The 13,740-nt window shown below is 41.5% G+C and overlaps 1 protein-coding gene across 4 annotated transcripts; it reads left to right on the top strand.

Annotated features, from left to right (window-relative positions):
* Window positions 1-4,964: 4,964 nt before the first annotated feature.
* On the top strand, window positions 4,965-13,455 carry PIGA (phosphatidylinositol glycan anchor biosynthesis class A). Of its 4 annotated transcripts, none has more exons than XM_063342200.1 (6): window positions 4,965-5,024; window positions 5,324-5,988; window positions 6,696-6,828; window positions 7,987-8,119; window positions 9,546-9,752; window positions 11,389-13,455. In XM_063342200.1, exons 2-6 carry the CDS (start codon window positions 5,337-5,339, stop codon window positions 11,650-11,652), a joined length of 1,389 nt encoding a protein of 462 aa, XP_063198270.1. In that variant the 5' UTR covers window positions 4,965-5,024; window positions 5,324-5,336; the 3' UTR covers window positions 11,653-13,455. The 4 variants fall into 4 exon arrangements, with proteins under 4 accessions (XP_063198270.1, XP_063198280.1, XP_063198260.1 ...); XM_063342210.1 differs by having other exon boundaries at window positions 4,989-5,024; window positions 5,597-5,988; XM_063342220.1 differs by lacking the exon at window positions 4,965-5,024 and having other exon boundaries at window positions 5,443-5,555; window positions 5,657-5,988.
* Window positions 13,456-13,740: the final 285 nt, after the last annotated feature.

Raw genomic sequence — 13,740 nt, 5'->3', positions numbered from 1 at the left:
CTGGCACTTCAGTTTTTATTGACTCTACGACATAAATTACCAGGATTTTTTAAAAGAGTTCATCAAGTACAGTCTTACAGGTACAAACAGAAAACCTCTAAGACAGGCCTTCTCTTCTAATGCAGCTGAATCACAAATGCTAAAACACTTTGATGCAGCCTCAAGGCTGCAGAAATGGAAATTTAGATCTGTAGCTAAATAGACACTAAAATCTAGTAAAGCTGAGAAAAAAAGTAAAACCAAGTCTAGTCTGGTCAACAGGTTGTGGCTTTATAATAACTGATACCAGATCTGCGTGTTACTGTATCTCATTTGATCCTGATACAGGCACACAATTGCACTTCTGTCAAATTAGTCAGATGACTTGCTAGAGAGTTGATGCTGGTTGTACGCTGGCTGCTGGACACAGATCCCTTAGGTCTGTCAGTATAAAAGTAACCAGTCCTGATGGATTTCAAATGTCAGGGAGAGCACAGGCATCGCTTTGCATTGTGTGCCCAGGAATTTTTTCTGCCCCATTCAGGGGGCTCTTACGCTGGACCACTGACTTGATGGAGAAGGCAGAAGACAGCCAGCACCTGTTTGTGACACCTACTTCTCTTAGGGACCAGGAAGGACTCTGACACCCTGTACTCAGGTGCTGAAATGGTCCCTGCATGAAAGTGGTGAACAACTTATGCCTAGGTGGTGTAAAAGAGGATTATTTGCAGCAACTGTCAATTCACTGCAAGCAGCTGTCCCATCCTGGTAAGGACAGAGATGTGACCTGCGTGTAAGCCCAGGGAAGCTCTTCCTGGTATAGACCCTCTGACTGCTCCCAAGCCCTCATGCTCCTCCCCATCTTCGCTGTCCTGATTTGAGAGAGAAGGGAAGCTGGGCTGTGGGATGGGAGAGCACTGTAATACACAGGGGGTGACTGAGTGATTGAGACCTCAGGGTGTGCGTGAGGGGCACAGGTTACATACCGATGTGAGACCTAACACACATAGCCTTGCCAATCAACTTCTCACTTCTGTTAGCAAATTCATCTGCCACAGGCGACTTCCAACCTGCTTGGAAGGGAGATGTGCCTGTAAAATGAAAAACCAACTTATTTTCTGGCATTTAAGAGAGAAATCTGGCTTAAAGAAAATAAACCCTTTTTACAGTTTGTATTTAATGGTCATTTCCTTCAGGGACTACACTGCAGTTTGTTAACCTTTCAACTTGAAACCTGTATTTTAAGAGTACACTAACATGTCATTTCATCCAGCTTCTGTGGGATTTCATGAATATGGGAGAAAGACCATAAGAAAACTCAGGTGCTTGAATGAGAAACCCATGATTTTTCTTGGCTGCTTTCTGGGTGGTATTACAGACAGATACATGGTTGGCTGTACCCAGCAGAAACCAGGCAAAACCAACCTTTTTAAGGTATGTTAGAAACCTCTTAGATCCTTTTTCAATTCCTACCACAAAAAATAACCGCTGAAGTAGACAGTTGGGCCCTCACTCCCTCTTTGCAGGAGTGTTAGAAGCGATAGGCTCCCCAGCCTTACCATATAAAAGCAAACCAAATGGAAGGACAGTTTGTTCTCTCCTTCAGGACAAAGATTCCAAATATTGCTTTCCTTCTCATTTTGGAGCATAATTAATTTCAGCAGGATCAGAAACTGAAAACACTGCGGTTTTTCAAACAGGGTGTTGGGTTGTCTTTTGCTCTTTCCTGCTCAGTTTCAGTAATCAGTCTCGCTCTATGCTTGCATCTATAGGCCACGATTCTCCATCCAGCAGTAGTATTTTTCACAAATGTTCTCCATTTGGGGCTTCCAACAGTTTCTGCTTTCCTGAATCCTAGTAGAGAAAATGTCCTTCACTGTGATTTGGTTCTGCACTCTTGACACCACTATTCTACATCATGGGATTTCTTTTCCAGGAGCGCTGTGACTCCCTCGCCATGGCATCAGGCTCTGGAGCAGCACTGCTTCGCAGCTCTGTTGTGAACTACTTTGTGAACAACCGATCGCCTGTTTTTGTCAATTACTAATGTTTTGAAATAATAAATGTGCATGCTTTAGGCATAGTAAGTGTACACAAATGCATTAATTTAATACACCAGCTTATTACACTCAGCAAAGCCACTTCACCAAACTGAAGTTTTTGCTCAAGACAGACATGCAATAGAAGCAACATCATCCACCAGGCTGGGGACACAGTAGCAAACTCAGCATGAGAGGAGGCCGAGAGGGAGATGACACAACAGAGCACCTGGCAGAAAGTTTTCCTGCCTTTTCAAGAACACTGAAGTGGTCTCCTTGAGGCGAGGCAGCATCTGCTACCAGAACAAAGCCACTGGAGTCCCTTTAAGTCTCTTCCATCTTCTCTCTCCATTAACTCAATTTATGAGGGTACTTTAGGGAGCATTTGAGGACCAGGCTTGGAAGCAGTAATTACTCTGCTGTCACTGGTTTAACGTCTTTACTCTCTACTTTACATATCCCATAGTGTCACTCTGACCTTGTACGTGCTTTAAATGAGGGAGTGAGAGCACTGAGTTCAGGCACGTAGAAAGGAAGAAAATGTGAATCTCTCAGATGTTGTGAAGCCTTCATTGTGAAGCCTTCACAATGGCTTCACCTCAGATCACAACAGGACAGACTGGATCTGCCCAGGATCAGCAACAATTTTATGAATAAACAACACAACAACACAGCCAGTGCAAAGTGTGTGGTACCCCGTCCTCATGAAACAGCATGGATAGAAAATTTAACAGTACCTTTGTCAACTTCACAGTAGCAAAGATTCCTTTCCTTTGCATTAAGGTATTTCCTAGGCTCCTTGGAAGACAAATTTTTCAGTCGTTAGAGCATGACAAGGGGAGGCGGCTGCTGATATAGAGGGAATTGTATTGGACCACTGACAGGTATGACATTAAGCACAACTAGACACTTTTAATGAAGAACATGTATGTCAGACCACCAAAGCTAACATGCTGGGCCAAACGCAGGAAGGCTTGTCCACAATACTTTTCCTGACATCCTTCAGAAAGATGTTCAGAGTCCATGGCCTGCTGCTGAGAAAGAGTCAGCTCCTCTTCAAAGTTCAGATAAATATAGAGGTACAAAGAATCACAGCTGCTGTGGTATAAAAGGAGGTTTCTGAGATTAAGGGGATTTGTCTTGTGGAAAGGTTTTGTACTTCAGCGCCCGTATTCTGGATTTGCACAGTGGTCAGTCAGCATCCGCTTATGGAACATGTTGAATCCCACTTCTTTTGATGAAGACAGGGGCTGCTATGTTGTATGCCAGTTATGATTTCTCTTTGGATTTTTTAAGCTTGCATACCAAATATTACAACCTCTCTACAAGAAGAAGAGTAGACTAAAAAAAAATATATAGTTTTCCAAATAGTTAAAACCATAATCATTGTTTTTCTGTGTGACTAGTACAGCTCAATTCTTCAGGGCAGCCTTACACCGAGGGAGGTCACTACCATCGTTTACCAGGGATCACATCATGGGGTGCTGCAGCCCAGAACCTCCAAGTGCTTTACTCCTTCTGCTGGCACTACTTTGTTGTTGTTTTTTTTTCCTAGATGTAATTTAAGGCAATTGCTTTACATCCAGGCTGCAGTTTCTTCTGATTCCTATGGCACCTTGGTTCCCATGTTCTTCCTCTTTCACAGCAAAGATACCGGCTGTGGCAGGTGAGAGGCCTCCCCCCTTCTGGCCTCATACTCAGCTTCTCATCCTGAAATTCAGGTTCTTGCCAGTTGGGAGGAGCACCTGATGATGAATTCAGATGTGCCAACACCAGTCTCGCCTTTCTGAACACATGAGAAAAATTCAAACAACGAGCAATGTTTTTCTTGTTCAGCACAGTAACATCTTTCACATCTTTCAGTCCCCAGAAAGAAGTGTCTGATTTCCTCCTTGGTCCTTCTTCCAAGCTTCAACTTAACCAGGAATCCAGCCAGCACTGCAGCCTAGGTCAGCTTGTACTGTCACTCACAAACCACATATTTGCATAGGAGTGATGACAGAATCAAATCTGACAAAATTCTTATCAGAAATCTTGGCAAGGAGAAGTAGCTGCGAAACATAATTTTGGGAACATATAGGAAAGGCAAGAACAACCCTAGCCTGGTGAGGTAACATCCTCCTTGGCAGCCAGCAGCAGTTGGGCGGGTGCTGGAGCTGCCAACAGCTGACTGCAAAGCTCCTCCAGAAGACCAGAAACCCACAGCCAAGTGCTGCCAGCCCACAGTCCCAGAGCACAACTCGCACAACACAGATCATACAATCATAGAATGGTTGAGGTTGGAAAGGACCTTAAAGATCATCTAGTTCCAAAACCCCGGCCATGGGCAGAGACAAGATGCGTTTCTCAAGGTCCAAGCTCCTGGACTGTCTGTAGAAATCAGGGTGTTTATATTTTCATTCAGAGGCAGCAAGTTTCCAGCACCTATGGCAAAAGATTACATCATTTCGGGAGTTCCACCTGCGACTGAGCCAAAGAGTCAACCAGAGGAGCCCCTCCTCTGAAGGCAGGGCGAAGCCTTTGGAGTTTTAAGGCAATTCTATCCCTTTACAGGGTGCACCTCACTTTTTTCATCACTTTGGACTACGCTTTTTTTGTGTATAAGCCTTTTTTTAAACTTTTTTTGACAGCAACCGTCCGAGGCAGGCTTCCCACCAAAGCAAGGCCAACGCTGTCGCAGGTGAGGGGACCCCCTGCCGCCCGGGGCCCCGGTAGCACGGCCGGAGGGCCCAGCCGAGGCCGGTGGCGAGACGCGCCGCGCCCAACGGCCCACCGCACGCCCGGCGGCCCGCGGCCGCTCCCCATTGGCCGCTTCTTTCCCCGCGTGACGCGGCGCCGAGCAGCGATTGGGCCGCGGCGCTGCGACGGGACTGGAGGCGGGAGCGCTCCTCGGCAGCGGCGGCGGGGGGCGGGTGCTAAGCCGTGCGGTTGCCGTGGTGACCGGGCGGCCGTGCCCGGAAATGGGCGGGCGCCGGGAAGGGCCCCGGGAGGGCCGGCGGCCGGCAGGTACGTGCACGCGCGCGGGCGCACGCGCCCCCGCCAGCCCCCGCCTCCCCCCTTCGCCACCGCCACCCCCTGTCCCTCGAGGCGGCCGCGGGTTGCCGGGGCGGTCGTCCTCTTAAAGGGCCCGCGGCCTCCTCCCCTCCATCCGCCTTCCCGGCGCTGGTGAGGGCCGCGGCGCGGCCTAGGCGGGATGTATGGCCGGGTCCGCCGGCGGCGGTGAGGGGTCCGGGGGCGGTGAGAGTCGTGCGGGTCCTCGCGGGCGGCCGGCGGCGAGTGATGGCGCCTTGTGGTTCCCCCGGCAGGAGCGGGCCCGGGATGGCGGCCGGGGTCCCGGCGGGGGGGTCGCACAGCGTCTGTATGGTGTCGGACTTCTTCTACCCCAACATGGGGGGCGTGGAGAGCCACGTGTACCAGCTGTCGCAGTGCCTCATCGAGCGGGGCCACAAGGTCCTGGTGGTCACCCATGCCTACGGCCGCCGGAAGGGCGTCCGCTACCTCACCAACGGGCTGAAAGTCTACTACTTGCCCCTGAAGGTAATGTACAACCAGTCCACGGCAACGACGCTCTTCCACAGCCTGCCCCTGCTCAGGTACATCTTTGTGCGGGAGAGGGTCACCGTCGTCCATGCCCACAGCTCCTTCTCTGCCATGGCCCATGATGCCCTCTTCCACGCCAAGACCATGGGGCTGCGGACGGTGTTCACGGACCACTCCCTCTTTGGGTTTGCGGATGTCAGCTCGGTGCTTACCAACAAACTTCTGACGGTGTCCTTGTGTGATACGAACCACATCATCTGTGTCTCCTACACAAGTAAGGAAAACACGGTGCTGCGAGCGGCATTAGACCCTCGGATAGTCTCCGTCATCCCCAACGCTGTTGATCCCACTGACTTCACCCCAGACCCGTCAAGGAGGGATGACAGTACAGTAACAATTGTTGTTGTCAGCAGACTTGTTTACAGAAAAGGTAATGGGGGCTAAAATGTAAGTTTATTTTGGTTATTATTTTTTTTTTAGGGTATGGTAAGGAAGATCTTGGTTCGGTACCACTTATACTGTATCTGTGGCATGGATTGGATTTTAAACGGGAGTTGTAAGGTGACGGTCTATGCATTCAAGAAGAAATGTACATTCCCGTTTGCGCATATTGGGTTCAGAGGTGTATTTCTTTTGTAATATTGAAGATATTGAAAATTAAAATGTGTAAAATGGAAGGTTTGGCATATATTGTACTTAAATGGAGATATGCCCCATCCCTAGAAGTGTTCAAGACCAGGCTGCATGGGGCTTTGAGCAGCCTGGTGTAGTGGAAGGTGTCCCTGCCCATGGCAGGAGGATTGGAACTACATGATCTCTAAGGTCCCTTCCAATCCAAATCGTTCTATGATTCTATGGTATGATTTAGGCCCTAATCTATATATCCTGTTAAAAATGTTTTAACTTTTTTTTTATTTAATCAAGCAACAACTTAAGTGATTTTTTCTTCCATATTTATCTTCTAATAGATCAAAAGTTGACTTTTTTTTCAGAATTTTGTTTTCAGCAGTGTAGCTGTCTTCAAGAGACTTTTTTATTTTTTTTCTTCTCTTGAATAGAGTTATAGCGGTAGGCTGCATCATGATAAGTTCTAAAATCAAATACAATAACGGCTTGCCCTAAATTTTCTACTCTTAGGTATAGATTTGCTTAGTGGTATAATTCCTGAGCTCTGTCAGAAATATCCAGAGCTACATTTCATAGTTGGAGGAGAAGGACCAAAACGAATCATACTGGAAGAAGTCCGGGAAAGATACCAGCTACATGACAGGTTTGTTCTGTGCATGTCTATGATCTTTCAGTGTACTTTAGGGGTGGGGAAGACAACAGCAACACCCTTTCTGCCTGCCCCCCTCCCCCAAAAAAAAACCAAAATCTTGAGGCTGGAGAAGATGAAAACTATTGAAGGCAAGGCAGATAGACCAGATGCTAACTGAAGACTTAGAGCTGGACTGTGATCCTGCAAGTTAACTGATAGAAATAGACCCTGTATGAACCTTCACTTGAGTCAGAGGAAAGCTGTCTAAGACATAAATTTATCATATTCCTCTCTGGAAGTGTGATGCCTGGATCACATATTACCATACAGCATAAGGTGTTAAACAGCTAGTTCATGTCAGTGCTGCTTGTGAGGATCTGAAGAGTATGAAACTCTTCAGGGTAGTGCTTATTTAGTATGTGTTCTTGTGGTACTACAAATATGTTCCCTGGTGCTACTGTGTTAACAAAATGTTTCTGTGATGCATATGCATTTCTGTATTTCTTTGGGGTTTTTGTGTTGTTCAAGGACAGTTTTATGTGGCAAGGACAAGGTTATTATTTTTCCATTTCCTATTCTCTGTTTTCTGTTGGTCATTCTGTACTTCAGTCGGGGATTCCTTTGATAAAACTGTTAGTATCATTCTTATTTTGTCCTTTACTGTTTCCCAGTATCTCTTCAAAATAATAGGTCCTGAGCATTGTATCCTAAATACTTCCCCCCCCACCCCCTCAGACTTTAAGGTTGATCAGACCTCACACTGAACATTCAGAAAATACATGTAAACAAAGAAAGCATGACAATTCTTAACTATTAATTGCATGAAGCCATGTTCTCTTGCAGAATTAGAAAGCTCAGTAGCAATGTTTTGAAGGCAGTTGCCATTGAAACAAACGGCACCTTCTCCTCTCAACTTTATTTTCAGAAGTTTCTTTTAATGTGAAAATACGAAACAGTCTTCTATTTCTTCATTGCAGGAAAAATTTTAAGAAAGCGGAACAAAGTTAGCTGTGTTCCTTCTCTTGCTATATAAGTGTGAACCATTGGTACATTTTTCATAATGTGTGTAACACTATACAGCATTATTGCAGTCCAAACCTAGTGTTTATGTTTATTTTGCTTTTTTTTTTGCCTTTTTTTTTTTTTTTTCCTCCCCCTTCCCATATGCAGGGTACGTCTCCTAGGAGCCTTGGAACACCAGGATGTTAGAAATGTTCTAGTCCAGGGGCACATTTTTCTCAACACTTCTCTCACTGAGGCCTTTTGTATGGCAATTGTGGAAGCAGCAAGCTGTGGTTTACAGGTAAAAAAAATAAATTAAAAAGATCTCAACTATCTAGAACACATGTATCCATTTTAAACAAAGTTCATGATTAAATAATATGTGCTTGTTACATTGGATTCATCTGAGGCTCTGTCTTCACAAGGGTGTGAAAATATCCCCATTTATCACCTGGAAGCTGAAACAGAAGGGTTAACCGAAATTGCTTAAGCTCACAGAAGAAACTTGTGCAGACTTGGGAATAACATGTAGATCTGCTAACTCTCAATTTCCTGAACTAACCAGACCGCCTCTCCAAAATACTGTTTTGTATGTACTCCTTTACAGAGTTTCAGGATAGTCGATGTTCATGAAGGTTTACTTTGACATTACTTCAAGAGGAGCTGCAGAAAAATTGCTCATGAGCATGGGGGACTGGTCAGTCAGGCATATTGAATTACCAGACTAAACCATTGTATAAGAACTGTTTTCTTCCTGCACCAAGAACTGACATTCGGATTTTTTTTTTTGTATTAATTGAGGATGTATTTGCCTTACTGTGTAAAGATTCGAGATAAGAGTTGGAGAGAGAGAAAACAGTAAAAGCCCTTTCTGGCTAATTTACAACTCAGATTGACAACTCAAAAAAAGTTAAATCAACAGCCATAAAGAACTTAAATCCTCACATTAAAATATAAAGAAACTTTAAAAGACTGATTAATAAGAGTATCTAGAATACAAGAAGTATAGAAAGTGCGAAGATCAGGGTTTTTTTTTTTCTTTTTTTTTTTTTTTTTTTACTCCAATGGCCTTTGACAGTAGTTCCTACCTAGTAGTGGTAATTATTCCCCTGTCATTTGTTTTCGTCTCTGGAGGTGCGGAAGTTCTGCGGTTTGCTTATTGTTGCCCGCTGTTTATAGAAGATTGCATAATGTGGGTCTTAGTGGTTTCTGATTTCCCTTTAAAAATAATAATTCAGATTAAAATTTATTGAAATTCTAAAGAAATTCTTGTAAATGTTCAGTAGCCTAGAAAGCGTAAACTGAAGGCGGATGTGGTAAAACTGTTCTCTCCAAGTAGAGGTAACAGTTTTCATGAGGGGCTATGAAGAGAAAGTCCAAAATCTGGTTACACAGATTAAGTTGTATACCGTGACAAACACCTTTAGGAAAGAAGTCTCAAACCACTCATTAGACCAAGTCTTCTGTTTTATCATACTACCAAAGAAACATTCTGGACACCCTTAAAGGTAATCTGCTATGCTAGATCTTTTCTAGGGCTTAGACCCTTCGTTTGCACACAGGTAAAATTCCCAAAGTGTGATGCTGGTCTTTGCCTTCATGGCAACCGCTCATTGTATTTTTTTTTCCCTATTTTTCTGAAGTGCTGCATCTAAACAGTGTAATAGCAATGTCATCACTCAATTTTGTTATGCAGCATATGTGCTATTTCTTTGTTTCTTTCAAAGGTGGTGAGTACAAGAGTCGGCGGGATTCCTGAGGTGCTTCCAGAAAATCTCATTATTTTATGTGAACCCTCTGTGAAATCTTTGTGTGATGGATTAGAAAAAGCTATTGCCCAGCTCAGATCAGGAACACTACCATCTCCAGAAGCTGTTCATAATAAAGTAAAGACATTTTATACATGGAGGAATGTAGCAGAGAGGACTGAGAAAGTATGTATAACCACTTCTTTTAAATCCTCTGAAAGTACATTTCTTAAACAGCTACTTCTTTGAAACATTACTACGTACGTTCTCTATGTAATCTTTCTGTGTAATTTTTCAGTGTGTTTCCTGTCAAAAATATGTGGCTTAAAAAGGTTCAGAAAATACTCTTTTCTTTTTTTTTTTTTTAACGCAGTACGTCCCTAGATATGTCTTTTTTTCTATGCGTTTTTTCCTCTGCCATAACTGCTGATAAAGATTATGAAGAACAGCCTAGATCTTTAGTTACATTTCTACTCATATATTTTTTCCAGTCTTCGCATTAACTGGAGAACATTCTGTGGAAGATGGAGGAAAAGAGAGTTCATGACAAAGTTTTGTCTGCCACATGCTAACAAGTGGTTTAAAATTATGAGAGCCAGACAGTAGGCTGAATGTAGCTGAAATGACTTAAGCTATGGATGTAATGAAAATAAATTATCACACTTCTGAAATCATATTTCAGAATTATAAGTGTGCTTCTGCATAAAAACTCTGCTGTTAGTGAAGAATGTTAATTGCAATGGTATTATAAATGCCTGTGGAGATCTGTCTCGTCTGACTTCAGCCCCTATGTTTTAGGCAAGAGAGTAGCTGAATCACATGCCTTTTAAATACATTGTTGTGTACTCAGATATATATCTCTTATAAGTCTCCTTGAAGTATCGTGTACAACCAGTTTATTTCATCATTTTCAAGTACTGTCAGTACAATTCATTTTATGATTTTGTAACTGCAAGCAATATTTCAATTGCAAAGTTTTTATAGAAGTTAGTCTAGATTTCAGTTTCCTTTATAAGAAAACTTATGTGAAGGAAAATGTTAGTATAACTGGAAGAAGTATGCATGGAACTTACGTTGTACAAAAGACAGTTGTTTGTTAGCTCATTGTTAAGATACCCATAGGATGAAGTCTGTAATATTCTCAAAGAAAAATCTTTGTATCCTTTAAGCCTTTTTTGAGTTGTGTGTAGTGGGTATTTATGTTTCTGTTCTATGAAACACAGGACTATATTTATTTATTTATTTTGTTTTTAGCGGTTGTGGTTAGTATGCATATTAAGTCACTAGTAGCATGTATTTTCACATTCATTGAGTCTTAAGAGTTTTACTAAGAATTACTAATGTTTCTTGAAATAAAAATCAGTATCCTATTATGATTTGCTTGATTGTTCAAGGACTGAGATTTGGACGATTGCCAACTCATCTATGAGTTCATCCATCTTTGTGTTGAAAGTCTAGTAATTGCATGTTCAGACTCTCTTCCTATGACTGGTGTGAATAGGAGAACAGAAACCGTTCAATTAATTAAAAAAACCCAACCCTCTCTATATAATATTACATGAGAGACAAATTATGCAGCCTTCTTATTCAATGAAATACTCTTGAGGTCTGTCAGAAAACCAAAACTTTTATTTTCCTTTCTCTCCTTAAATAAATTAATTAAATGTCCAAAACAGTACTCATTTTTTGGGGTAATATTCATCCTTTCTAGTAGTTAGGAATAGATAATTTATTTTGCATGCTGACAACAAAGTACTGCCTGATTTTTTGAGGTAGATCTTAAAACGATGTTGTTCTTACTTTCTGTCTCTTCTCCATTTAGGTGTATGACAGGGTTGCAGACGAAGTGGTTTTACCAATGGATGAGCGACTTGACAGACTAATGTCTCACTGTGGCCCAGTGACTGGGTGTATTTTTGCTCTTTTTGCTGTTTTGAACTTCCTTTTCCTGGCGTTTCTGAGGTGGATGACTCCAGATTCCATTATTGATGTTGCGATAGATGCTACAGGACCTAAAAGTGCATGGACTAAACAGTATTTTTTGGGGAAAAAAGGAAGAGTTAAAGAAGAACTCCCAAGCTCCTAAAATGCTCAAATGGAGAGAAAAGAACGCGTCAGTCATAAAAGGTTTTAATGCTTGCTGATAGAGACATTGCTCATAAAATTCTTCAGTTTCTTTCTAAAGTTCTTGGAAAGAAACTTGGTTAAATGTGCTACCTCAATTTAGGATGATGTTTTAATTTAGTTTTGGATTCATGAAAATTTACGGGCATCTCTTTTGCACTTAAAGCTGGGAGGAGAACATGGTGTTTTATATGTGTCAAAAGCCTTGGAGACAAAAATCAAACATTTTTCTCAACAACTTGAATATTACAGAAAGTGACTGTGAACTTAAGTGGTATTTGGGAAAGCAAACCACAAAAAATATTAGCTTACACTAGTCCCAGCTAATTCCTGATAATTTACTGTGATTTTTATTTTGAGACCTATTTAAAAATATTTAATTAAAAACACAGGAAAACACGCCTTTTCTCTCCTAAGATGAAAATGGCACTTGAAATTAGTCATGAAGTCCATTAACATGGAAACTTCAGAGACTTAGTTCTAGCAGTTGAGTCCCAGTGAGTGTTTTGCCTGCACAGCCGTATTATTTTGAAGTTCTTCCATAGTCAAAATTGGATCATCCTGTTGCTAAATCAAAACTCCATAATGAATTTTTGATATTTTCAGAGGTGCTAAATTTGTCCTGTTCACTTACATGTGTGGAAGTGATGTAAAGCTTATGGTGTTTTTTTTAAAGTACATAGGTGAAGAAATTATATTATTTAGAGATAATATAGCCTTCAGAAACAGCTCAGGCCTGAAAACTCCTCCAGCAGACTATGCCAAAGTGTGGAGTAACACCTGTGTGTATGCGTGCGTGTGAGGGAGAGAAATCTGTGAAGGGCTTAACAAGCACCATCGTGCTCACTCGCTCTCTTTTTCTTTCTCTCTCTTCCCCCCTCCCCACCCACCCTCTTCTTTTTCTTTTTTTTTTTCCTTTTTTTTTCCTTTTTCCTTCCCCTTATGACCAAAATGGCATCTATGTCTATCTCTGGGAGGGACAGTGTTTAGCGTGTGTGATTTTACCTAGACCACTGTCAGACAGGTTCTGCAAATGAAATCTTGGGAAGGTATACCTTAAATGGAAAAAAAACAATGGGTATGCCTTTCATGGAGAAGGAAAAAAAAAAAAAGTGTCTCCTTGCTTTCTTTTAGCAGTCCTAGGTAATGCATACCTGAGACAACAGGCGGCACGACATACGGATGTGGGAGTGGAGGCATTTCTCTCATTTATGTCATCCACCTCTAACAGTCCCCCCTGCCTAATGCACTGGGTTAATTTCTTTTTCAAGCATCACTGAAGACTAAAAATCTTATGATGTTATGACTCTGAGTATTATATAGTGTTGGACACTGTATTAATATTAAAACTGTGCAATATGAAAATACTGTTTTCAAACCCTTGAAAGGCAGTATTTAAAAGACAATTTCTGTCAACATCATCTTGGTTGTGTAGATATGTAGTTTCCCTAACAATGGCATTTTATAATTTCATTGAACATATTTTCATGAAACACAGAAACGTAATCTGAAATAAATGCCATATACAAAGTCTATTTTCTTTTACTAGAATTTTTAGCTTTTGATATGTAACATAAAATATGCATTGTATTACAATTTGAATTTTTCAAACTACATTAAAAGTGGAGGTCAGCTAAAATGGTGCCACACAGATGATGGATAAGTGGGTGGAATTACAGTAACATTTTACTTTTCAAAGTTAATTTTTTTTTTTTTTAAAATAACATTCAAATTTGTTACAACTTTTTAAAAATACTGATTATCATTCCAGGGAAATGTTATTTATATATATATATATGTATATTTTTAATAGTATTTGGTTGATTCTGGTTTATTTCTTTTTGGTTTCTTCCAATGTCTACAAACACAGATCAAATTTTCAACAGGATTGTGAGAAACTATTCAAAATACTTCTTTCTCTTCTTTTGTGGAACATTGTGTACTTATGAATAACATAATTAAACTTTGTTATAATTTTACAAGACAAGTTTACAGTTTATCTAAAATTTTATTTACTTTTCCATAAGGAATGGGTATTTTTCATTAGTTG

Source organism: Chroicocephalus ridibundus, chromosome 1, assembly GCF_963924245.1.
Source record: "Chroicocephalus ridibundus chromosome 1, bChrRid1.1, whole genome shotgun sequence".
Taxonomy (NCBI): Eukaryota; Metazoa; Chordata; class Aves; order Charadriiformes; family Laridae; genus Chroicocephalus; species Chroicocephalus ridibundus.
The sequence above is the reverse complement of the archived record's forward strand: the minus strand, read 5'-3'. Positions and strand labels throughout refer to the sequence as shown.